The sequence below is a fragment of the Buteo buteo genome, chromosome 19 (assembly GCF_964188355.1).
Source record: "Buteo buteo chromosome 19, bButBut1.hap1.1, whole genome shotgun sequence".
NCBI classification, from domain to species: Eukaryota; Metazoa; Chordata; class Aves; order Accipitriformes; family Accipitridae; genus Buteo; species Buteo buteo.
Genome location: NC_134189.1, coordinates 7,335,524 through 7,359,753, shown reverse-complemented (window position 1 = coordinate 7,359,753; position 24,230 = coordinate 7,335,524). Strand labels below are relative to the sequence as shown.

The window sequence follows — 24,230 nt, the reverse complement described above, 5'->3', positions numbered from 1 at the left end:
TAAGTAACGCTGAAAGGAAGAAGCTTTACTGCTCTTCTCTGCTGATGATCTGGACATGAGGTCTGTCGAGCAACTGTTCCACATCCTTGGTCCTTCCCTGCCCACCTATTTCAGTGGAGCATCTACCCCAGGAGAAAGCCATGTGCCCCAATGGCAGTTCTCGTGTCTTATAGGGGCCACGCACAGGGGACAATCTTTACACATGACAACTGCACAAGGGCTGGGGTGAGCTGTGCTCTCTCCCCAAACTAGCATTTTGTCTATTTTTGTCCGACTAGCAGAGTCAGCACTTTAGGAATGCCTACGTAATAGTTATATTTGTCTAATCCCTTGAGGCTATGTCCGCAAACTTAATCCACCTACTTAAATTTGACACAAGTTGACAGGTCTTTGTGACAAAAAGCATTAAGTGACCATCCTCGTGCTCTTTGACATATGAAAGTCGCTTTAATATGCTGCTGTTCCACGGACAGATATCGTACCTGTATCCATGATGATGCAGGTATAGTCCTTGTTTCCCTTTCAGGTAAACGAGGGTAAGCCCTCTGGTCAGACTGGGTGAGATCCTGAATCCCTTGGCTGTTCAGACCAGAGTCTTTGCTGGGTTATAACTAATCTAGATCTAACTGCAGGGAAAAATTAGTGCAGGAGACTCTCCTCCCTCTTGTGAATGTTCCAGCCCGGCGATGGTGAAATGCTATCTTTAGACTTTGTGCAAGCCCTGATTTAATGCCCAAGGTCATTTCCTTCACCTAAGGGGAAGAAAAACCCCCACTACTCATTTTCCAATATCATTGAGAGTTCCTAAGCCTACCCAAAACAAACCTGGCCATGAGTACAGAGTTGCAATGTGAGAAGGGTTATCCAGCCAGACCTCTTTCCCAGTACACTTGCTGATAACCTGTAGCTCTCGAATGGTCTGAACTGCAAGTCTCCAGAATACTTCGCTCCCAGCGCAGTAGTAGAGTAGGACCTGGCGACTGTTTTAGAACTGTCAGCATGCCTCATCATTATGTTTACACTCCAATGTGAAAAGTAATATATATAATGTCAGGGACTTGCTATGCTTGTTGCTGTCACAGAAGTCAGTGGAAGTGGGAATTTAGAGCCCTTGAAAAAAGGCCACCACACATAAGCACCCTGCCAGTTCCCTGCCAAAGCTTCTTGTGGTTATTGCAGGTCGGATGTCAGTGCAGCCAGACCTAAAATGGAATTGAAATTTTAAATAATGATAGTCCCAATTTAACATGGTTCTGAAGCATTTCCATAACTTTAGCACATGGGTAATCTCATGGAACTTTTTAAACCTTAGTTATCTTTATGCATAGCAAGAGATTTTAAGTCTTATTTTATCTGAAAAACTGAACATAGTAAATGTGGAACAGTGATGGAAAATTGTTGGTAATGGGTCAAGTTGCATCTCCTGCTGATTTTCAAGAGTGTATGTGTACATGTACATTTATAAATCAGAAATAAAAATGTCTTGGCTCTAAGTGCTCATATCCTATGTCGAACTGGATCCTGAATGCATCTCATGACATGGCTGAGGCATGAAAGCATTTCTGGAGATGTTATTTAAGTGACAGTTGTGCTTTCACTTTATTTGCTAACTATACTTTTTAATATACTATACTTTCTGAGTAGCCACATAGAAAGGACTGGTAAGTTAATTCCTTTTCTTGCTGTGGAATTATATATAGCCAGCTGCTTTACAAGCTTCACAACCAATGAATAACCCAAGGTCTGTGTTTAGCAGGACACAACCCACTGAAATGCAACATTCTTGGCTTCTTAAATAAAGAACTGCAAAGAAGAGACCGTTACCTTTTGTCTTAGAAACTGTGAGGCAGAAGTTAACTTTAGGTGTTTACTAGAAGGCCCCGTTGACATTATGGTATCAATCCAGCGGTAATTGAACCTTCACCAGCCTCTTTCCCCTGTAGCTCAAGAGGCATCGTTACGACCGAGAGAAGAACGCTTCTTCTCCCAAGGGGTGAGGAGCGCATGCTGGAGGCAACATTTTCTCCACCGCCAGCCCCACTGATAATGCCTCAACAGAGAACCATATTAGGCCATGGGGCTGCTGGGAATGGCATCTGGGGACTCCAGTGAGCATGCCTCCTAGGGAAGGAGCACAACCGTGAGCTGCCGGTTGAGTGCACAGAGCCCTTTCCTGGCTGACAAGCCTGTTGCAGAGGTCAGCCAGAGAGGGCTATCATTCTTTGGGGAGGTGGAAACTACTCGGTGCTATTAATGGGTTTTTTCCTGGCTGTCCTCAGGAATGGAACTGTAAGCCTAGCATGACCATGAAAGGGGTCGCACATGGCCAAAAGATTATGTTGAAGTATCTCCCATGTCTCTGCCACCCCCAGTGCCTGGAACTCTCCCCCTTCCTTTTTTTTCCTCCCATGCCATACTTCAGGTCTCTCCCCTGAGCTCAGTTCTTGCCTCAATTTTCATAGCAATAGCCCAAACAGCCTTGAATTACGGTTTAGGAAAGAAACCATGGACTTCTTGGTCTGGCTTCAGTCATCATCCCATCACAGAATTGCAGAATAGCTGAAGTTGGAAAGGACGTCTGGAGATTGTCTAGTCTAACCTCCCTGCTAGCACCAGGGTCAACTAGACTATGTTGCACGTGGTATTGCTCCGGTTTTGAATATCTCCTTGTATGCTTGCATGTATGAGATGAAGTTTAGACTATAATAATAGCGTTTCAGGTCTGGTCCATGCTGTAGATTTTGGCTAACACCTGCACCTACTGCTAGGTAAGGCAGGACTGGAAAGTTGTGTGATTTCTGACCAACGCTACTGTGTGATAAAACCATGAAATACCTTTTGGAATGAAAGAAAATCTCAAGGCAAGTCCCTCAAAAGGCTCATAACCCTTTTATCTGAGCCTGGAAATTGCTTAGTTTGGTGAGCTTCTGTTTATAAATTTGTGGGTCTTGCTGGTGACCCAGGGAGAATTTTCTAATTCAATGTTTGTAAGAATACTCCCTGTTTCAAGCAATTAAATTTCAAAAAGACAAGTATACAGTCAATAATTTTCTGCTGTTACTTTTTCATGCAAGAAATAGTCTTCCATGCCACAGAGATGTTATTTTATTCTCAGTGGAAGCAGTAAGAAATGTCATGGTAGTAAAGGGAATATGTTCCAAGATATATTTTTTGTGGTGGAATTTTCATATTTTCATATGAAAAAATTTAAATATTTTCCTAGGCCACAAAGCAAAACTTAGTATGTTAGTAATTAGAGAAGAAAAAATAAATTGCTATGAACCTAAGTAAAGCTATTTTTTTATTATCAGACTCTGTGTCTGTTGGTCTTAAATACACATTCTCCCTTTTATTCCATAGGATGGGTGCTGTGACCAGAACATACAGCACTGAGCTCTTTCCCTGTAGTGAGGGATTCTCTTTGGACCCTCTACAAGGATTTGCTATAGCATCCACCTATCTGGCTGGAAGTTCCTAAACCATATCAAATTCACACACTCAGCTTAAAATTACATTTGTATTAAAAGTATTCCTCCCTTTTAAACATTAAATGGATTTATTAAGAATGAGAAGTATGTTTTAGTTATATTTAGACCTGAGTGCAAAGGAATAACCTTACCAGCATTTCTGTGTGACAGAAACTGAAACTTTATTTCCTGAATATGACCTGAGGTGGGGTCCCAAAGGTTAATACCCATAACATGACAAAGGTTAGTCAGAGCCATCTACTGTTACGGTTAAGGATTTCAACCTTTTAAATCTTTGCTTGTTGCAAGTAGTTGAACTATAAGTCAATGCACTATCTCCAGTAAATATTACTATTTTCAACCAGTGTAGAGTCCTAAGGCTTTTACAGGTTGAAAATAAGCTTCCTTTAACATTTTAAAAATACATTTTGTCTAGTTAATTTGTTCTTATGGTTTTAGATCGCAGAACTTGTCATCCCAAAAGCATAACATTTAAATAGGATAAAAAGCCTGGTTTCTATATCACACATCTGAAAGGGAAGTGATTTAGATTAAAAATCATGACTGAAAGAAACAAAAATCGAACATACCGTAAGTCCTATGCAGAGGAGCTAAGATGATTTTTTTACTTTCTGCTTGCACTGAACTCTAGATCTAATAGTGTGGTGAAAATGAAGTAAAGGTCTCTGCATTCTCTGTGCATGATCCTCCTCAGTTAATGGATCCATTACACTTCACAATAAAACTCATATCAGATATTATTCTAGCTGATGGAAAATTTGCTTAAACATAGGATATCATCTGACAGAAGCATATTGATGTGGTAAGTTATAAATTTAAGCACAGGTTCAAGACCAATTGACTTAAATCAAACCCAAACTTGAAATTCAACTTGGATCCCATGATGTTCCAGAACTGTCCTAAACTGGAATTGCCAAAAGGTCCCAAAATTTACTGGGGCCCACCTATATAAATTAATATGAATACATGCAGGTAGATGACCTGTGACAGGCAGGGAGAGACCTTATTGCTTTCTACAACTACTTGAAAGGAGGTTGTAGCGAGGTGGGTGTCAGTCTCTTTTCACAAGTAACAAGCAATAGGATAAGAAGAAATGGCCTCAAGTTGTGCCGGGGAGGTTGAGATTGGATATTAAGAAAAATTCCTTCACCAAAAGGGTTGTCAAGCACTGGAACAGGCTGCCCTGGGAAGTGGTGGCATCACCATCCCTGGAGGTAGTTAAAAGATGTGTAGATGTGGTGCTTAGGGACATGGTTTAGTGGAGAACTTGGCAATGTTGGGTTTATGGTTGGACTCGATGATCTTAAAGGTCTTTTCCAACCTAAATGATTCTATGATTCTATGACTACTATATCTCTCCAGACTGAACAAGTTCAGTACCCTCTCTCCACAGAGCATAAACTTTAGGCCTCTGACCATGTCACTCTGAAGATGCCATATGTTGCATGTATGAAAGCAAGAAAAATTTAGAACTGCATTAAAACATTAAATGAACCAAAACCTGCTTCCACATTCAACAAGCATACACCACATGTGTGAAAAATATTTGCTTTTACTTGAAGCTCAATATCTGTCTTCTTTCCTCATTTTTCAGAGACTGAAACTGAAAGTGCACCACCACCTCCAGGTTAGTGTAAAAAATGCTAATTTGCACTGTAACACTAACAATGGTTGCATGAGAGTAGATACTGCATAGCCGTAATATGATTTGTGTTCATTGTCCCTTTGAAAGTGAGAGGACAGTAGGAAAAGTAAGAAGGCCCTGAAGTAACAATAAGATTTTCTCACTTCACTTTGCCTGAATGTTGGTTTTTCAGATTCAATTTTTGTTTGTAAGAGACTTGTTGTTTGTGTAATGATGCAAATATCCTTTAGGATACAGGAAAATGATGATGACTGCTTAAATTCTGAGGCTAAATTATGCTGTCTTCTTTGATGCTGAACAGCATCTAATTACCAAAATCCTCCCTTTCATTTCGCCTCGAAGGTACACTGTGAGTAAAGTTGACAGAATCAAGCATGGGATTCATTTCACCTAATTTTAGCCATCTGAAGATGAGTTATCTTGTCTAAGTTGTTCAACCTATGGTGAGGATCCTCAGTCACACATGCTCATCCAATGGGCATTTCCTGGATAACCCATCTAAAATGTCACTGGATGTCTGTGTGTAGGCAATTGCCCTGAGGAGGCTGGTTGTCTAGATTGGAGTGGGTGAATAACTTCCAAGAAGCCAAAGTTAGGTGAGGGGAAACTCAGTCATAAAGACTAGGGCTTCAGGTAAAGCTGAAGCTCTGTGCAAAGCTGCTACGTTTTCTTTAGCAGGAGCTGGAAAGGTGGGCAAGCCTTTGCCTTGTGGGTTTGATTTGCATTGATTAACTTGAGTTATATTCTCTGATGCTGGTTAATACATATATACATTATGCATGTCTAATTTAACCACTTCATGAGTTTTATTCTCTGTGTATCTACCTAAACAACAATACCAAACAGAATAAACACTCCCCAGGTGTTAAACCTGCATTTACTTACAGTCTTGCAAACTGGCATTTTAGGAGGCTGATTCAAGACATTTTTGTTTAAATGATACACTTTCATTAAAAAATGACAAAGTCTGAAGGTAGCGGTATCATTTGCCACAAGGAGTTTCATGTTTAAATAACCCATGTATTATTTTTATGTTAGGATGAACTCTTTCATATTGGATATATTTGTAAGGAAAATTAATTGATATTTCAGTCATGATGATTCTATTTTACTCAACCATAAAATCTGTACAGTTAATGTTACAGTAATTATTTTCAAAATATTCACACTGAGGTTCTTATCTGATATACTTTGTACTTGAATTCATGTTCTCCATCAGTCTTAACATTTAAGTAGAACTGAAACGAGAAGCTGCTTTTTGTAGACAGAAAGGAATAGCATCTTTGAAGCATTATATTAAGAACATCTATTAACATTTTCAAATAACATTTTCTTCATTTCTATTTAAATACACAGGATTAAATGCAAAATCATTCCTAAAACCCCCTTCCTTTTCCTCACACCTGTACTTCCTCTGCAAAATAAGTAGGATGTCAGTAGGCCTTTATGGTTAGCCACAAACCAAACTGGGATATTTCTAAGCTGGAAGTGCCAGTGATTTGTCCTAGCTTCCGTCTGCCTGAGTCAGGACACTGTCATCTTGCATTACCAAGTGCTATCACACAAAGAGGGAGGTTGGTTGTTCAAGAATCCAAATGCTATAACATATAATATTTTATTGGATGTAATCAGCATCTTGAACTACACCAGGAAATTTTTGGGAAGCCATTGTCAAAGCTCCTTCTAGATCTCAATGTCAATGTCAAGCCACCAGGTTGGTATACCAAGCCCTGATGAGGTTTTCAAATGGAATTTAGATATGTTACCACCTGCCAAGAATAGGAATTCTCCTAATTCCAGTTCCTAGGGGGAAAGGAAAGTGTTACTGTAGCAAAAATCCCATTAAAAAGGAACAGGTTTAACCATCTGGCCAAGATGGACAACCCGACAACTGGAGCTTGGAAATTTAGGGAATCCAGACAGAAGCATCTGGGAGTCTGTCACGCTTCCAGAATATGGACTTGTCTTCCACATTTCATATTTTACTTTTGTAGTTACCATGGCTATGCACATGTGAACAAGAAATCAGGATAATCATAATATCAGCTGGCTCTTGCAGATGTTTCCTCCACGGCACAAAAGTTAACTTAGCTCCAGCTTGACAATATTAGTCCATTGACCTTGATCCGAACCCATATTCTATCAGGCAGGTGACAGGTAAGTTTGCCACAGAAAGTCATTGTTCATAGGCAGTAGAATATCGAGTGTTTTGACCTTGAAGACAGCACAATTCATATGACTTGACAAGTCTCTAAATGGCCTTGCATGTAAATTGAATGAGATAGGAAATCAAAGAGAATAGGAATCCTATCAAATCCTGAAATAGAGAAAGCGTAGAAATTTTTATTTTGTTGAAAATCCAGTCCAAGTTTTCTCATACATATGAGGTCAAAGATAATTCCCATTCACTTGCTTGGAGTAGAGGACAAGCTGGCAACTCTTCTAACCAAGAAAACTAAAAACGAATAGTCTAGGAAACATTATGATGTTAATGATGAAGATGATGATAAAGAATTAAGAACACCCTCAATACACTCTCTCTGTGGCCTACTTTGTCTTAAGGATAAACCAATTAGGGTGATGGAGCTCTGCATACCATTAATATTTGGCAGTATCTGATGTCTGATCCAATTCCATTCAAATTATCCATATCAAATAATGATATGTAACTAATTTCAAAGGCTTTTGTAAATAAGCCCAAGAACAAAAGACTAACAATTGCTACTTCTAAAAAACCCAGTATTTTTCTTCCACTGCATATAGGAACATCAATCTTACATGACTCATTCAAAAAATAGAAAATGCATTGATATCCACAGAGTTGTAAAATGCTTTATGGGATTACAACTGTATATTACATATAAATGTATATCAATAAATCTTTAATTTTGGTTTTTCAATATTAGCAGAACCTAGAATACTGCTGTATTTTTTAATGCTGTGTAAGTTTTTCTTTTTACTTTAAGATCCTCTCAAAAATATACTTGTACTTCCTACACAGAACAAAAAACACCGCAGGAGGGTGAAACTGGAAAGGGTAAAGGTGAGTCCAAAATCATATTTAAAAAATAGGCAGTAAAGAGAACATTCCTAAATGCTGTTCTGATGCTGGATTGCTTGAGCTTTAATTCACAATTTTGGTGCCAAATTTCAGAAGTGTGATGTGAAGCTTCCTGGACCCTTTTTCTGCATGACTTATCCAGCACAAGGAAATTATGATACTTACGAGTATCTTCAAAAATTCTGCAAACAAGACTGACACTTTAGCAACTGTATTTATATAGACTGTGTAATTAATAGATCAAATTTCAAGTGATTTGCATGAGCAGAAAGCCATGTTTAAGTGAACCTGGATGCTGACACTGACCAAGCTTGCTAAAACTCAGATACTATGCACACTGGTAGCTTTTAAATAAAGCAGACAATCTCCTACTGTCATTCTAAGCTGTTTCTATTCTACCACAGAAACTTGATATTGCATGTTTTACCTTTCAGCAAAGTGCAATAGATTTTTTCATCTGAAAAAAGAAATCACACATTCGTCTTTCTGTCCTCATTGGGAGCCCAGCAGCGGAGCTCGTTAGAAGTTCTGAAAAATGTCTTTGAGGACTGCTGTGAACAAACACATAACTGTTCCACTAGCAATGCATGTAAAAATCAGCTCCATTTTTAATATACATTTTTGTGGTGCTGAGATTAGGCTCCAGCTCTGTTGGCAACTCTTTCGGTTACAAAGATACATTTTGAGGCAACCGGGCCAAATTCCACTCCTTTTTGTATTCCCTGCCAAAGTAGAATTCAAACAGCTCATCAGCTAATTTTGAAATGAATAATCTTTTTTTTTTTTTCTTCATTCAGATAAAAGGCTAAACCAGACAAAAATATACTTACAACTGATGCAATGCTTGCTTTTCATTTGGCACGGTTATGCTTTTTCATGGCAAATCAAGAAATGGCTTGGTTGAAAATGTATTCCGGCTTTTGGTCTCTTCCAGACAAAATCTTGCCTTTTAGACAGACTGGATGCATACTTGATAGTTGCAGATTTATTTGGCAAAGGCATGCATGGCTATTTTTCTCAGCAAAGTCAAAATATAAACACTGAGAGTGTGTGACTCAAGCACCCTTTTGAAAATAAAAATGCTGAACCAGGATTCAGTGCATGTTGTTTTGCCAGCTATCTTTGCATTGAGCAATTATTTTGACATACAAAATTTCGTGTGAGTAATCAAATCTGTCATCTTGGTAGTGGAAACACAATTCAAGAATAATTTGCATGCCTAATGATAGGAAAAAAGATGAAGGTCTTACCTCAAGCTATTGCAGCAGTTAGTTCTGCTTGCTTTAATTTTGATATGAGAGAAATGTTTGTTCCCGAACTGAACATGAATGGTGTTTTCCCCACTGCTTACAAGTCTACATTTTACTGAATAAAAAAGAAAACATGGTAGGTATCTTATCAAATACTTCTATTATCTTTTTATACATTACTATGTTTTTGTTTTGAAGTTAGTGAAGAACACAGGTATTTCCTAAGGGGAAAAAAGCTTTCTTGGTGCTTATCCCATCTAGGACAATTTTGCTACCAAAAAAATTGTTTGAGATCCTAGTCTGGGAAGTGTTTCCAGTTTCAGTCCATGGTGGCAGCAGCTACCTCAATAAGAATTCCAGTGAAAGTCTGAGTACCAATATGTAGAAAGAACGACCTTCTGCCATGCTCCAGTGAAACTGTCAGCTCTGCAAAGCAATGTAGATGCCATTACCAGACACTCAGTAGTATTTTTTTTTTAAATTAGGTATAGTGCAATTGTTCCTATCAGCTCCTGTTTTGTTGTAGAGCATAACCAAGTAAGAGAAAGTGTATTTTCTTAGAGTGATTCCTTCGTGTTTGTCTGCCAGAAGAAAATCTTTGTAATGGTGAGCATAATTCACAGAATGGGAAAAGGTTCCATTTTTCCAATCTGTCCAAAATCATGCACACTAGCAAATGAGTTGTTCAACAAGGAAACAAGGACAGAACCAGCTAGAAGTTAGCTTTTGTATTAGCTATTTATAAAATGTTTCTGTAGCTTCCAAAGTAACGGATTTGGGCAGTTCCCTGAATGGGAATGAGATGGGAAAGATTTTGTATCTGAATTCCACCACAATTTTACGATACCTGTGTGTTAGCAGTTGTGACCTCTTTGCTGATAATTTCTAAGGAACAGCACACCGCAGGAACCTGGGACAGCCCCTCTCTGCAGCACAGTCGGGCTGTGCTGCAACCTGGCCTCTAGGAAAGAAAGCTTGGTAGGCCACGTAAACCACGTAGTCCATAATTTTCACCTCATTTCTAAGACAAAGTTAACTGCAGAAGTTAGGAAGATAAAGTGTACCTATCTGTGTGTCTGTTTTACTGTTCTATTTCTTTTTAGTAGTTACTGTCTGTGTGAAATTACATATTTATGTTCCTTTATGTTCACTGTAAAGTTAAGAAATGGCAGACAGTGTGATAAATTCTTTGTTATCTGTGGTTATTTTGCTGTAAATTAGTAGCTCAGAGCAGTAAAAATAAAATTTTCTTGCACAGAATAATCTTTTATAGCATTTTGAGTTTCAAAAATATCTGAAATAATGTTGTAAAAATTCAGGATATATATGATCATCCGTTCTATTTTCAGAGAAAAAAGTGACTCAGCAGAAATCTCACCAAATTTACTATGTTATCCCATACTCATTCAATTTAAATTCTTCTGCCTTTGTTTTTAATTTTAGCGTTATCTTACAGATTGAATATTGTTATAATTGTGTTCCCACTTGCTGGAATAATAATTGAATTTTAATATCAATTTGCTCATTCCTTTTTTAGGTCAAATCCAGCCATTCAGAGAGCTACTAAACTTTCTGCATGTTTTACTGATACCTTTTTCTCTAGGTTCCATCCAACCATCTACTAAAACGTTCATATGGTTCATCCTTGTATTTTTCCAGGTTTCACTTATCCATTCATGTCTCTACTAAAACTTCCATTACTGTATGTATGTACTTCATTTAGCATTTCCAAATTGCCAAGTCCCCTCGATGGGACTACTGAATACTCTTTGAAAATCAGATGGGTAATTGAAGGCAACTCAATTTTAAACTCAGTCTCAGATAGGTTAAACTGCGCTCAGTAATTTCAGCGTAAACCAAAACGATTCAGCCAGTTGGTTGAGTTACTCCATATTTATTTATGTACCACAAAGACAAAGGTTGACTGTTTGTGGTGTTGGTCTGTCTCCTGCCTTAGCCCCCAACGCTTGCTCCGGTGTGCAGCAGCACAGGTAAACGTTAAGGTTCTCTGAATTCCCCTGCAAACCAGCGTCGCTCCCCCGTTCCCCACGCTGCCTACGTACGCCTGCCAGATCTCTCATGGCAGCTCCCGTGGGCGTCAGTGAGCGAGAGCAGGGAATAACAACAAAGAAAGATTAATTACTTTACCGGCTCTGTTAGCTGATTAAATCAAGTTTAAGATGCTCTCCAATGGAGTCAATTCCAAAATTCCCCTGTTCGGTTCTGTGCCAGGCTTTTGATGTTGACACGTGGCTTTCAAGTCTTCTTTTCAACAGCTGAAAAATAGAAAAGTAAAATAACAGCTTAATATGATTTTGCCACTTCTGCAAAACATTAAGTTCATCAACAATGTGACTGATGGCAGAATAGCAGCTTCCACTTTTGTGTGGTAGATTTCAAATCAAGGGAAAGTAGAAGGTCTAAAAGTCTTGATATCAGCAGTTCATGTATAAATCAGTAGTTATCACTTACATATGACAGTTTTCTAAACTCTTGCTGGGTCAGCAATCAGAAATTTTAATATTGAAGTTACAGTAACAGTGAGTATAAAAAAGTTTTACATTACCTGCTTCTGAGGTATGGATTGTTCTTTCCTCTTACAAGACTCTACTCCTGATGGAACTCCAAGAGGCCTGGTCCTCAGTTAATGTGATTGTTTAGATACAAGGAAATAAATGTAAATATCCTATTTGTTAATGAAAATGTGCCATAGATGAATAGATGCCAAAGAACAAAATCTCTATAGAGTAATACATCCTACTGACCTACTGTCAAATGAATGCAGTGACTTCTTCATACCTAGCTCTTATGCAACAGGTTGCTAAATATGTTCCATTAAAAGTTTACTTGCAGAAGTTAAGGATAGTGAACTAATGATCATAGTTCTACCGCCAGGTCTGGTATTTTTGTGATATTTGTTACCTCTAAATAGAATTTATTGCCGACATAAACAATTGTTCATCACAGAAAACAAATTGGTTATAGCTGTTGAACCATTTTTCCTGTTTATTCAATAGTCATTTCACTTCATCCTAGAAGCCTGAGATATAAGAAGTTATGGATTGATAATTACCCATTTGTCAGAACAATCCTACTGGCATGTATTGTTTTCATACTCTTTCCATTTACAGCCTATTCAATTGTGCTTTCATTTTGATACTTCTGAAATGTTTGTTTTGTTTTGATTTGCTTGTGTTTGTTGTTAACATTTTGTTTGAAAAATGATAGATTACCCTGGAGAAACCCCGGCAATCCCTCCACAAAACTAATAACAACTTGCTGTTGGTTTAGTTTTTCAAATGTTTAAAGAAAATAGAAGTCAAATAGAGTAGTCCTTTAATGATGTGATTATCATACATCATCATGTAGGGTGTATCACATCAAATATTTTGTGCTGATTGAGCTTAATTATTTTTTTCTGGCCAGAGAGTGTATTCTGTACCTCTTCAAGCCATCATCAACCACCATCGTGACATTATTGACAAAAAGAGCTGAAAGTACATTTTATAATTTCATTAAATAGGGAGGAAGATTTGCAGTGGAATTACTTAGCCTTGCATTCATTTAGTTGTTAGCACAATATGTTAAAACATCTGACATGACTTTATCATTACTGTGCTTTCACTGAAAATCAACATCTTCAACATCTGCTTATGCCATTGGATGATGCAGGTGGTGAGAACTCTTCCACTAAATAATTTTTTGTTTTTATTTTTGCTATGAATAAGAAAACATTTTTGTAAGATAACACATTAATCCTTCATGTGTAGGCCTCCTTCTTACAACTGACATCCTCCTCCCAAGGGATTTTTAAAAAGAAGTTTGATGAATCATTAAAAAGGAATGAGTAAAATGTTATGGCTAAGTAGTTATATTCTATTAACAGACTTTCAATTAGCCTTCAGTGGTTAAGCAAGCACAAAAAATTAGTATGACCAGTATTTACAAAGATGCAACTATATTTTATACGTGGTTTTGTCATAGTTATCACATTTGTCCTTGAGAAAATACAGACAAATTATAACTTTAAGGTCAAAATCAAATGGTAACCGCAGAATTAAAATTTTGTTCTGGAAACCCAAGTTTAAAATCTAAAAAAAAGAAAAAACCTCTTTAAAAATGTGGGCTAATTGTTCAACTGTCTTTTCTTCCACTTTGAAATGTTCTCTAGATTTCCTGATACCGTATGAAAGACATGTTATCTTTACATTACATATGTATTAAATCCTCAATACATCTAGTTTATTCTAGCCTTTCAAATGCTACATTGTTAATTTTAATTTTTTTTTTTACCATTAGACTTTAAGACACTAAGACTTTTTTGTATATTTTTACCAGAAAGTGATATCTCTGAGGTTTCTAGTCAACATCTAAATTTCAAAGAGATGTAGGAGACTCTTGTAAAGATAGTCTTTACCTTATTCTGGTTTTCTAATAATCATGATTACAGTATTTCAGCTTTAATATAAGTTTCATGTTTTTTCCAGGCTTTTGATTTATTTAAATATATACCTCAATGTACTCTATGAGATTAAGCATTTTAAAAAAACTGGGTAACAGTCTCTTGTAGTGATCTAATGCCTGATGATGGTCAACTTTTAGTGTGATTAAAAGGAAAATCCAGTGTGATGATAATAGTTCTGTTCTTATTTTAAATTATTCTCCTGTAATATGGGAAAAAAATTAGTTGTTATACCCTACATTTTAAATTAACATTCTGATACAGAAATTACAAAGTATAAATACAGGGGACTATTTTTAAGTGTTGCATATCTTGATTTAACGATGCTCAATGCGTATATGGTGCACATTTTAATTGCAGACATGGACATCAGAGAAATGGCATCTTCCTCAGGTCAGATATGTGATTGACCTTGATTTCATTGTGTCTTTTTTGTATTTACTGTGGATTACATCTCTAACAAACAGAACCACTCAGCAGCTTTCATATAAACTCATGATTTAATAATAGATCACAGTCCACATCTCATTTTTCTTTTACTTGCTTGAAAGATTAAGGTTTACCATTTCAGCTACTGAATTACGCAAAGCTTTCTTCATCAGTTTGAAGCTTCCATTGTGAATGCTCCTGACTATTATGATTTCTTTCCCTTTCTTTTGCAGGTTTTACATTTTCACATAGTTGTTTTAAAGCAGATGATCGTCTGTGCTTTCAGTTTATGTACTTTTTTATTTGTATTTCTTTTCACAGATGAAGATGACACTTCAGTTAGTACTCCACCAGCAGGTTAGGACTGTGATAGTACTTTGTGTGTGTATGTATGTATGTATTTTTCTTTTGACTATTAATGAAGAAAGAGTCCAAACCATTGGACTGAACTCAAAACATACTAATTAGAGAAAAGGTTTTTGGAAGTGCCCTACATTAAATTAATCTCTGTTCAGAAGTATGCGACCTTCATACCAGATAAGTTCTTTTCCAGTCCTGTCTTGAGGTCTTTGATAGAACTTCTGGCATTGGAAGGTAAAACATCGCTTAGCAGCTCTGAAAGCAACTCCCCTTATTTTTTCGTGTCAACAAACACGGGGTGCATTTTTAAGGTTAGTCTTGAGAGCAAATTCCAGAATTACAAATGAAACTGACACCTTATGACTTCAAAACAGGTTTATCCACATAATTGTCTACCACCTCACCTTAGGCCATATGACCTACGAGGTAGTTTGAATGTACTGCTCCAAGCCATTGCTGCCAAGCTGGCAGATAAAATGCCTTTGGTTGTTGGCAGTAAAAGAAAAGCAACAGCGCTGGGGTCCATCATGATAGATGTGATGTGGGCAAAATTTCTCCATTGCTTGCTTAATATGTTTTTTAAAACTCAACTGTGAATGAAACAGAGATATTGAACACAAGAAAATGCTTTGCAGTGTGTCAAACGAAAAACATGCTCCTGATTATCTTCATTGTCCTAAATGATCGCATTGTCTTGATTTCTCCCAAAAGAATTTGCATTATTAACTTTGGGCTGAATGCTATCTGTAAAGTCAGTAGCAGTACATTTATTTACAGTACTACAGGATCTCATTGGTAAAAGCTAAATATATAAATGACATTGTGAATCACATAAACTCTAAAATTTAACTTTAACTATTTATCATTTTTCTGTTCAACCTAGATAAATAAACAGACTATTTAATAATTCAAAGTACTGTCCCCTCAGATAAATATTGAACAACATAGATTAATCTGTTATCTGGAACTACACAAATCATGAAGAAAACATCAGCTTCATGGAACCCTTCTAAGTATGAACGACAAAAAAGGGAAATCTTGAATGGGAATTAAACTAAACTAATTTAGATTTTCTAGAGAATAGGGGGAAAGATTTCTGAGGTTTTTTTCTCAGCTGTTCACTTCCTTTTTCTGGTATTCCAGTAGGTCCTCATGGGTATGGTCCTAAATATCTAGTCTAATCTGCTTGCATGAAGAGTCAGTGTTCTTAAAATCCCAATGATCTGAGGTCAGTGAAGCTGTGATCTCTGAGCTGGTGTCATCTAAATTGCTCTTCCCTTTCAGATGGGATGTCTAAGCCAGCGGAAAGAAAAGATTCAGGTGAGACCTCCTGAAAAACATGATGAAACACTCCAAATTTTACATAATACAGTTATTATTAATACTTGATTTCTTAGATATAATATTTAATTTTCTTTTCATTGTTTATACAGTATCAAACTGTAACTGTTGAAATACTTTTAAGTATCGGAGCAAATAGGCTTCTGGCAGCTGAACCAGGAGTGAGAGAAGGCTCTGCTGCACAAGACAGGACAAGTACCAGTATTTTACACATACATACATACCTATCTATCTATATCCATTTCTATATAGATAGATACGCAGCTATTCCCTTCCTCCTCAGCCTACAGGGTGACAGTGGCTTACCTGAATGCCACGCACAAGCCCCAGGAGACTGTAGGAGAATGGCGGCTTCTCACAGCTCAAAGGACGGTGGGGAAAACTTAGCAAAGTCATAACCTCTTTCTTCCTACCCTGGCAGGTAACGCATACTACACCCACTTTTGTGGTTTCAGGATTTGCAGCCTCTGGAACAAAATGAGCAGCAGGTACTTCAACCATGGTTATTGACCTGGCATAGCTGCCTATGCCAGCCCCCTGAGGCAACGTCCAGCCCACGTTTTGTTCAGTTTTTTTAATAAATAGGAAAACGTTAATATCTAAAGGTGACGATAATATTTAGGTGTTATTTTATGTGGTACCGAATTAATGACTCTATGTAAGCTTCTTCCATTTATTAATATCCTTTTTCCATTTCACCCTGTGGCGTGTTAGGTTTGTTACTGCACGTGACCAGGTCCCGTACCGAGCACTGTCACATCATTCTGTTCACACCAGTAACCATCACTTGTTCTTACATTGTTTCCATATACTAGCATGTTATACTGGCATAATCTAAACATCTAGATTATAGAGAGAGTATATATAGATGTGTATCTATATATATTTGTGTTCATGTATGTCTATGTATATGTTGTCATATATGTGTATGTACATGTGCTTATATACATGTGAGAAATATTGTACAAGCAGACATATACAGATGTGTTAGGGACACCACCCATAAGTCACTGAAAGACTGAAAGGCAAAGATTTTATAGCAAAGCTATCTAGCATTTCTATACCTTTTTAAAATTCCTATTAGGCTTTAGGATAACAAAACCAGTTTGGTTGTATTTTCCCATGGTTGTCATGAGTTGTGGTGCATTCCTGAGTGATGGAAATTTTCATGAGTTAAAAAGTTTACCGTAGCAGTAATCTCTACACAGTAGGAAGACAATTCTGACTTCTGGCAAATGAGTTTCTACAGAAAACACTGAGCAGGGAAAGGAACTTTAAATTTCAAGACCAGGGTTTGACTAAGTGAGAAGAGTTGTGTGACTGGTTCCTCATTTATGCTAGTTATGAAACCAAAACCAAAAGAGTATTGGATAAACTATAAAAAGCTACCTTTGCTTCTGAAACAACAAAAAGTTCAAGGGGAACAAGGGAGCTGCAGCTCTGATTTGAGAGACAGATGGCTTTGTTAATTATAGCTGTACATTTCCACATTTGCTCTGCTCTTCCGTACTACCACAGCAGCACTGGCTTTACTCCGTTTCCCCTGTGCACTAGCGATAACTCCTCAAAAAAAGGAGACATGGCATCTGGACTCCACAAGTTCTCACTTGGAATATGAGACACATGTTTTGCCTCTCTGCAGAAAGGGAGCAAGTAACGGACAGATGTTCGCTGCCTTGCTCTCCCTGCCTTTTCTGTTAGGAATCAGCTTTGACCATGGTTTTGCGCGTATTTGCCTGAGATGTAACTGCGTAGCACAAAGCCAGGGCTGTTTGGATGAGTAGAAAGGCCAGAAACGCACAGCTGTGCTGGTACAGTTCTCTGCCCTGGGGAGATCGCTCACTTGCTGCTTCTCTCAGTACCGCTGCTTCTTTTCGGTTCCAAAATCCCAATTGCCAGAAGAGAAGGCACTGTGTCTGAACATATGACACAATCATTTCCATCTGACAAACTATTTTTCTGTAAAATATCAGCCAAAGCCCATGGCAGGACATGGTACTGACTGATCCCCAAACTCTCTGCTTCTATCATGGTAGAAGAGATCAAAGTTCAAAAGTAAGCTTCATCCCTGCCCTATTTTGTGGACAAGGAGGAAAAACTAGCTTGTACAATTGAGTTTGGGCTTGAGAGAGACCCACTGAAACTATGCATCATACGTGTTTTGTTTGTGCTTATAGCTGTTTGTGTTTTCAGAACCTCCATCTCTTCTGAAAAACAAAGAGCTGACCTTTGTGCATTGCCTCTGTAAAGCACTCATGGTTGAATGCTGATGCCATTTGAGTTGCTCAGTACCCGTCTTGGCTGATCAGGTTCCTCTCTCTTCCTCCCTGATAGTTTCATTTTCTGTCACCAGAGGTAGCGTTCTTGCAGGAACTGTACACTATGTGACAGCCAAGCAATGGATGTCAGTGTGAACAAAAACTTACATATCTTTCAGCACATCTGAAGAGAGAGGTAATAGGGTTAGAGAGTTTAGTAAGTTCAGGTAAGTGTATTTTGGAGGGAGTAAAACACACTCAGATGATTGACATTTCCCTCTCTCTCTGCATCTCAGTATGGTCTATTGGAGAAGGAGCTCCAGAAGAGACGGAAAAACGCGATGACTCCCAAAGATCCACTTTATTCATCGAAAAACCTCAGAGCGGTTCAGTGAGCGTCGGTAAGTGCTTAGAAACAAAATCAAAAGCGACTCCCAGAGACACAGAGACGGAGGCAGAACGGACGTGCAGTTCCTGCGACACGCGGCTTCTGCTCTCAGCTGCAAGTACTTGCACGGATTTTAGTTGGACATGAACTCCTCTTTGAAGGCAAAAAGAACTGTACGAAGAGGAGCAAACCCCAACTGTTTAATTCAAGACAAGCTCAAAATCTAGTAGTTTACTGAGCACAGTGGGTAAGCGGTATAGTTTCTGGAGAAGAGACCTGGTTGCTGTGATGCTGTTGGCCGTGCTGTTATTGATACATCAGGAAGGTCTACCCAAAGGCCTGCAGCGTACCTTAGAGATTGCTGGGTCAACTTTTGTACCCTACAGTTGTGTGTAAATTAGCAAGTAGACTAATAGGAGCAGCTCTGTAGGGAAGCTGGTAGGGTCACCCCCACTGTAACCATTCTGGGGGACTTGCTTTGGACTAGGTCTGGTTTAGTCCAGTGGTCTATATACCTGTTAGCAGTTGGAGCACAGGTGGCAGACTCTCAGAGCACATCTTTGGTTTTAATTTCACCCCGGAAGAATCCAGTTCAAGCACCGTGAGGACTTTCTGTGTTGTGAACCAGAGCACAGTAAATGGGGATGGTCAGGAATTTCACTTCCCACCTGCACTCCTGAGCCATACTATCCCGGTAAGGTTGCACCCGAAGGAGGGTGGCAGCAATGGTGAGAAGTTCAGGACAGGCCACTTAATATATCTGTTATGTATTTGGGTACACTGAGACGCGGTCAGAGAGGGTTTTTGCTTCTATGCATGCCTATTATTTTTCTGTTTCTGAGTCGAAAAAGAGCATTTGGGGAGGAATTATTTGGAAAATACGTATAAGGAGTTAGCTGTATTCTCCTCTAGAGCCTGGGAATGTTAGGATGGAAACTCAGCAGGGGCTGGGCAGTGGTGTTCTGAAAATTGGGCTAACTTTTTACTATTCCCAAATTATTGTTTAGAGAATACTCTTTCCCCTCCCTTCTCAGCTTAAAGAATTCAGGATAGAAATGCGTGAAGAGCTCCAGGCTTTCTTTTCCAGATTGGAGTTTATTTGTGTTACAACTGCCCGGTAGCCTAGGAACACCTGTGCTTGTTTTAAGCAAGGAAATTCAAATATTGGGAACAATTTGCCCATGACAACACGGAGCTTTGCCTCAACTAATTTATCCTGCTTCTCAGTGTTTCAAGCTCCACATTGACATGGGCAGAAGGCTTCCAGACCCAGAATCATTAATTTCTGTAACACTGCGGTACTTTCATAGCCTGTGTGACTCCATCTGATTCTTACTGTTGTGGTAGAGCTAGCACATGGAGACTGGAAGGAACAGTAATAAAAGAAACTTGTACAGACGTGACTGACTAACCACATGTTCCTTAATGCCTGCGTTATTCTTTTCTCTTTTTAAAAGGTGGGAATATTACATTTATAGCCAAAGTAGAAGCCAAAGATCTTCTCCGAAAGCCAAATGTTAAGTGGTTTAAGGGAAAATGGATGGACCTGGCCAGTAAAGCGGGGAAGCACCTGCAGCTGAAAGAGTCCTTTGAGCGTCACACTAAGGTGTGTCTTTGCTTTTCCTTCTTACGGTGACAAAGCTCCAAAGAGAGCTTAAAGATCAGTTTAAGACAACAGGTAGAATTTCAAGAGCAGTGGATTCTAACCCAGGCTTCCCCACGCAGATTTCCGTGATGATCTCTGACCCTGCACAGAAGCAGGCTTTTCTGCTCTCCCAGTGCAGGACAAGTAGTGGTGGCAAAATCAAAGTTTTCCGTTGCCGTTTCTGGGTTCCAGTTTCTTTCCAGAGCCCTTTATCTGAGTTATTCCTTGCTCCTGGTTTAGGCCTGAAAGACTAATCTTTTAACTTCTGCTTTGTGCAAATGTATCCCCTACGTTAATGAACAATTATGTTTTATTTTTAGATCCATACATTTGAGATGCATATCATTCAAGCTAAGGAAAACTATGCAGGGAACTATCGCTGTGAAGTATCTTATAAGGACAAGTTTGATAGTTGCTCTTTTGACCTTGAAGTCACTGGTAAGATTCCACTTGTGTCTGTAAGGCTTTATAAAGATTTCTTTTTTCTTTAACCTGAAATGCCCCCTAATTTTGTTCAGAACCTTTAAATGAAGTAATGCTTAAAGTGAACATTTTTAGCATAGAGCTCAGAGAGTTTTCTTAAGTGTCTGTAATTTATTGTTTAAATGAGCATTGGGATAGATAGCATGCGAGATATTTATCCAAAAATTAGAAAAGCTGGCAGATAAAACTGGTATTGAATTAAAATCAGGCTCTGGCACACAAGACGGAGAGCTAGGCTTAGGGCTATCCAGAGAGTGACGCTTCCTCTGGCAGCATCCGAGCAGAAAGACATGGAGTGGTCATGGCTCGCCAGGGCTTTGCACCCTGATCCGGCACAGTACGGTCATATTCCAGAAAGCTGTTTCTTCCACTCTTCATCAAAATAAAGCATAGCACAACGTGGAGAGCACTGGAGAGTCATGCCTTTGTCTGCTTCTGTGTTATAATCTCTTCCGAAACTCCAGCGTCGGCAGCCAGTGCACAAAATAGTTGTTCACCCTCATAAAGTACCCCTACCGAACAGCCTAGACCGGGCTGTTCCGTCGCGGTTAAGGGGACATTTTTCGGCTGACTGCCAGCCGGAGGGGCACAGGTAGGTGTCTGTATTCAGAGGTCAGCGAGGCGGGGGCCAGCCTGGCTGCACCCATTCGCTGGCTGCGGATCGGAACCCTTTAATCTGATTCAGGCTGGCACAAGTAGGTAATTCACACGAGGGGGAATTCCTCCTGGCACCAAGAATCAACGTGAGTCTGTAGCTGTAGAGAAGACTGTCCCTTTCCTCTGATGCTGAGCATACTGAGAAAGTGCAAGATGCAAGCAGGAGAGAAAGCATAGGGAATGGGAAGACAAAAAGGCCAGAGCCTGCGTATAGGCAGGAAGGGGATCGGAGAGAAACAGCACAGAGACAGATCTCCTGTGCAGAACTGCAGAAAGTATTTTAGGGAAATGCATTAATTAAACTTAGCTTAGCACTGAGCAGCTTTGCATTTATCAGAACTTAATGCCAAAGGAGACATGCAAACTGTGGTCACTTTTATCAGGAAACTGAACAAATTTCATATGCCAAATTACACTGATTACATAAATTACATTAATTTCAAATTATGTTTTTAATTCCTGTGTTACTGTTATTTCATAGAATCTTCCCAAGCTGCTCCATCCATTGACATCAGATCTGCTTTCAAAAGAAGGTAACTTCAAACAGTGATCCTGTGAAGCTCCTCAGTAATGGATGGATGCTGGTAGCATGCACAGAACTTGCATCAGTCTTGGCAGACAATAGTATCAAGTACTTTAAGAAAATGTTTTTGTAAATAAAGATTAAAGAAGTGGGGTTTAGGGTAGTTGGTAGTTGGTAGAATGAAATAGTTACAACACATAGTACATATGATATTAAATACTCTACCGTGAAATTACGATGTCATTGCTTTAAGGGAAAATGGAATATTTAAGGCAATTAAATATATGTTTCTTTAGAGGTTTTTAAAATCGTATTTTCATTCACTAAAATATTCTACCACATTTTTCGGTAAAGTTGTCAGCTACAGTATTAAAGTTCCTGGTCCCAATCCTGTACTGATTAAAAGCAGAGAGAAAATTCACACTGATTTCAAGAAGATGGGATCTAGCCTTATGTTATCTTACAGCGAAAAAGTGTGTCATAAGGCCATCATTACAGAAAAACTACAAACAATATATTGCAGAGGACATAAGATAAAGCATTGTGTCTTAAGTTTTGTTACTTTTGTGATAAAATAGCAACTCAAACCAGTATAGGCATCATCTTTACATTTTATGGAGAAAATTGTCTTACAAGGACAGAAATATTCAGAATGAAATTGTTTTACAGACAGAAAATGAATTTATTTGTTATTTTACAGATACAAGCAAAGCTGTGATTCAGAAGTGACTGCTTTTATTTAGCGGGATTTGATTTAAAGAGTAAATACAAAAGATATTACACTCAAGGTGCACTCCTTTCTTGAGCACATTTTAAAAAAACTGCAATAATTATTCTGCCCAAGCAGATGAGGACATCTGAATATTGTCTGATTTTCTAAGTAATATCTTGCATGCAAAATCTGGGATGAAATATTGGCATCATTTGATTTAACATTTGCAGGATTTTGCCCTCTTTACAATTACTAAGGGCATTTCTTTTGCCTGTATGTGCTTTATAATAAGGTATTACTGCTTAAGGTCACATTATAGAAAGAAATGCACCTTCACAAGACTGTGATTCTAGCTGTAAAAATGTACAATGTACTGCTGCTTCTTTTTTAACTGATTTCTCCCTTCATTTAGAGAAAGGTTAAATGTTAAGTGTAATGCTTTGCAATCAGTATTTGACACAGCTATGCATTGTTAAAAGCACCACCCAGCAATGCGAATCTTTGTTTTACATTCACAGCAAGAGATCAGCACAAGGCCTTTGTTTTTATACACATACACTATGGAAATGAAAAACAAAGCTCATTGTGTTGACTAGCTCACATTTATTTGTGTTACTGAAATCTAACACAAATCTTGGCAAATTTATGTATGCAGTTACAAAAATTTGTCACCAAAGTATAATAACAAGCAATACAAACCTTTGTGTTATTTTTCACAAGTGCCTAAGGAAACATAATTTCATGTGAAAAAGAATACAAGTTTGTGTTGATTTTATACCATTATTTGTGTGTCTGGACAGTGTTGAGTATGAGAGACAAGTAGAGCGTTTGCAATGTGTGTTGTCTAAGTCTTCCTGTATTAAACAAAGATTTGATTTTTTTCTATTAATAACAGCGGTGATGGACAAGACGATGCAGGAGAACTTGACTTTAGTGGTCTCCTGAAACGTAGGTGAGAACCAAGTGATGCAGTGAGCAGGTGTGGATTGCAAACCATTAGGTTCTCACACAGAAAGAGTCAGGTGTAGCATTAATAACTTCTTAAGAATTTTCTGACCTTTCTTTTTTTTCAGTGTTTCTAACTATTATTCTCATAGTATAATATGCAAGTGTTCAGTTAATTGTACCTTTAACTGTGCAGAAAAGAAACCTGAGATTTGAGTGCGCTGGGAAAAAAGTGAGCCACAACCTAAAGAGGCCAATAACATTTAGTTTACTTGCTATTTCTTTTGTGTTTGCATGAAGGGTAGAGGGGAACAATTTCCTACACAGGGATGAGCAGTTCAGAAAATTGAGTCTGGTGCAAGAATAAAAAACTGCAAGGGTTAAATTTTTACCTCTTTGGGTGCATCTTAATTTGATTTCATAAGCATCCTGATATGAAAAATCATATGTCATGCTTTCAAACCACAGACATTGGTATTAATTCTTTGTAGCTTTCTGTTTCAGTACGTGCACACAAACATTCAATGGTGTTTTATTCAACTTAAATGCTGTGATGGAGAAAAACTTGGGCATGTGTTTCTCT

At 38.3% G+C, this 24,230-nt stretch overlaps 1 protein-coding gene across 9 annotated transcripts in view; it reads left to right on the top strand.

Moving 5' to 3' along the window:
* MYBPC1 (myosin binding protein C1) overlaps positions 1 to 24,230 on the top strand; it is an 80,028-nt gene that overhangs the window by 15,604 nt on the left and 40,194 nt on the right. For 6 of the 9 annotated variants that reach the window (XM_075051497.1, XM_075051495.1, XM_075051494.1 and 3 more), the window contains exons 2-11: positions 5,083 to 5,115; positions 8,135 to 8,176; positions 14,267 to 14,299; positions 14,657 to 14,692; positions 15,980 to 16,015; positions 18,591 to 18,695; positions 20,140 to 20,288; positions 20,648 to 20,765; positions 21,949 to 22,000; positions 23,598 to 23,654. In XM_075051497.1, the coding sequence (XP_074907598.1) occupies positions 5,083 to 5,115; positions 8,135 to 8,176; positions 14,267 to 14,299; positions 14,657 to 14,692; positions 15,980 to 16,015; positions 18,591 to 18,695; positions 20,140 to 20,288; positions 20,648 to 20,765; positions 21,949 to 22,000; positions 23,598 to 23,654 (661 nt within the window). The remainder of the gene's footprint in view (positions 1 to 5,082; positions 5,116 to 8,134; positions 8,177 to 14,266; positions 14,300 to 14,656; positions 14,693 to 15,979; positions 16,016 to 18,590; positions 18,696 to 20,139; positions 20,289 to 20,647; positions 20,766 to 21,948; positions 22,001 to 23,597; positions 23,655 to 24,230) is intronic. The other 3 variants (XM_075051496.1, XM_075051500.1, XM_075051501.1) reach the window with 3 other exon arrangements.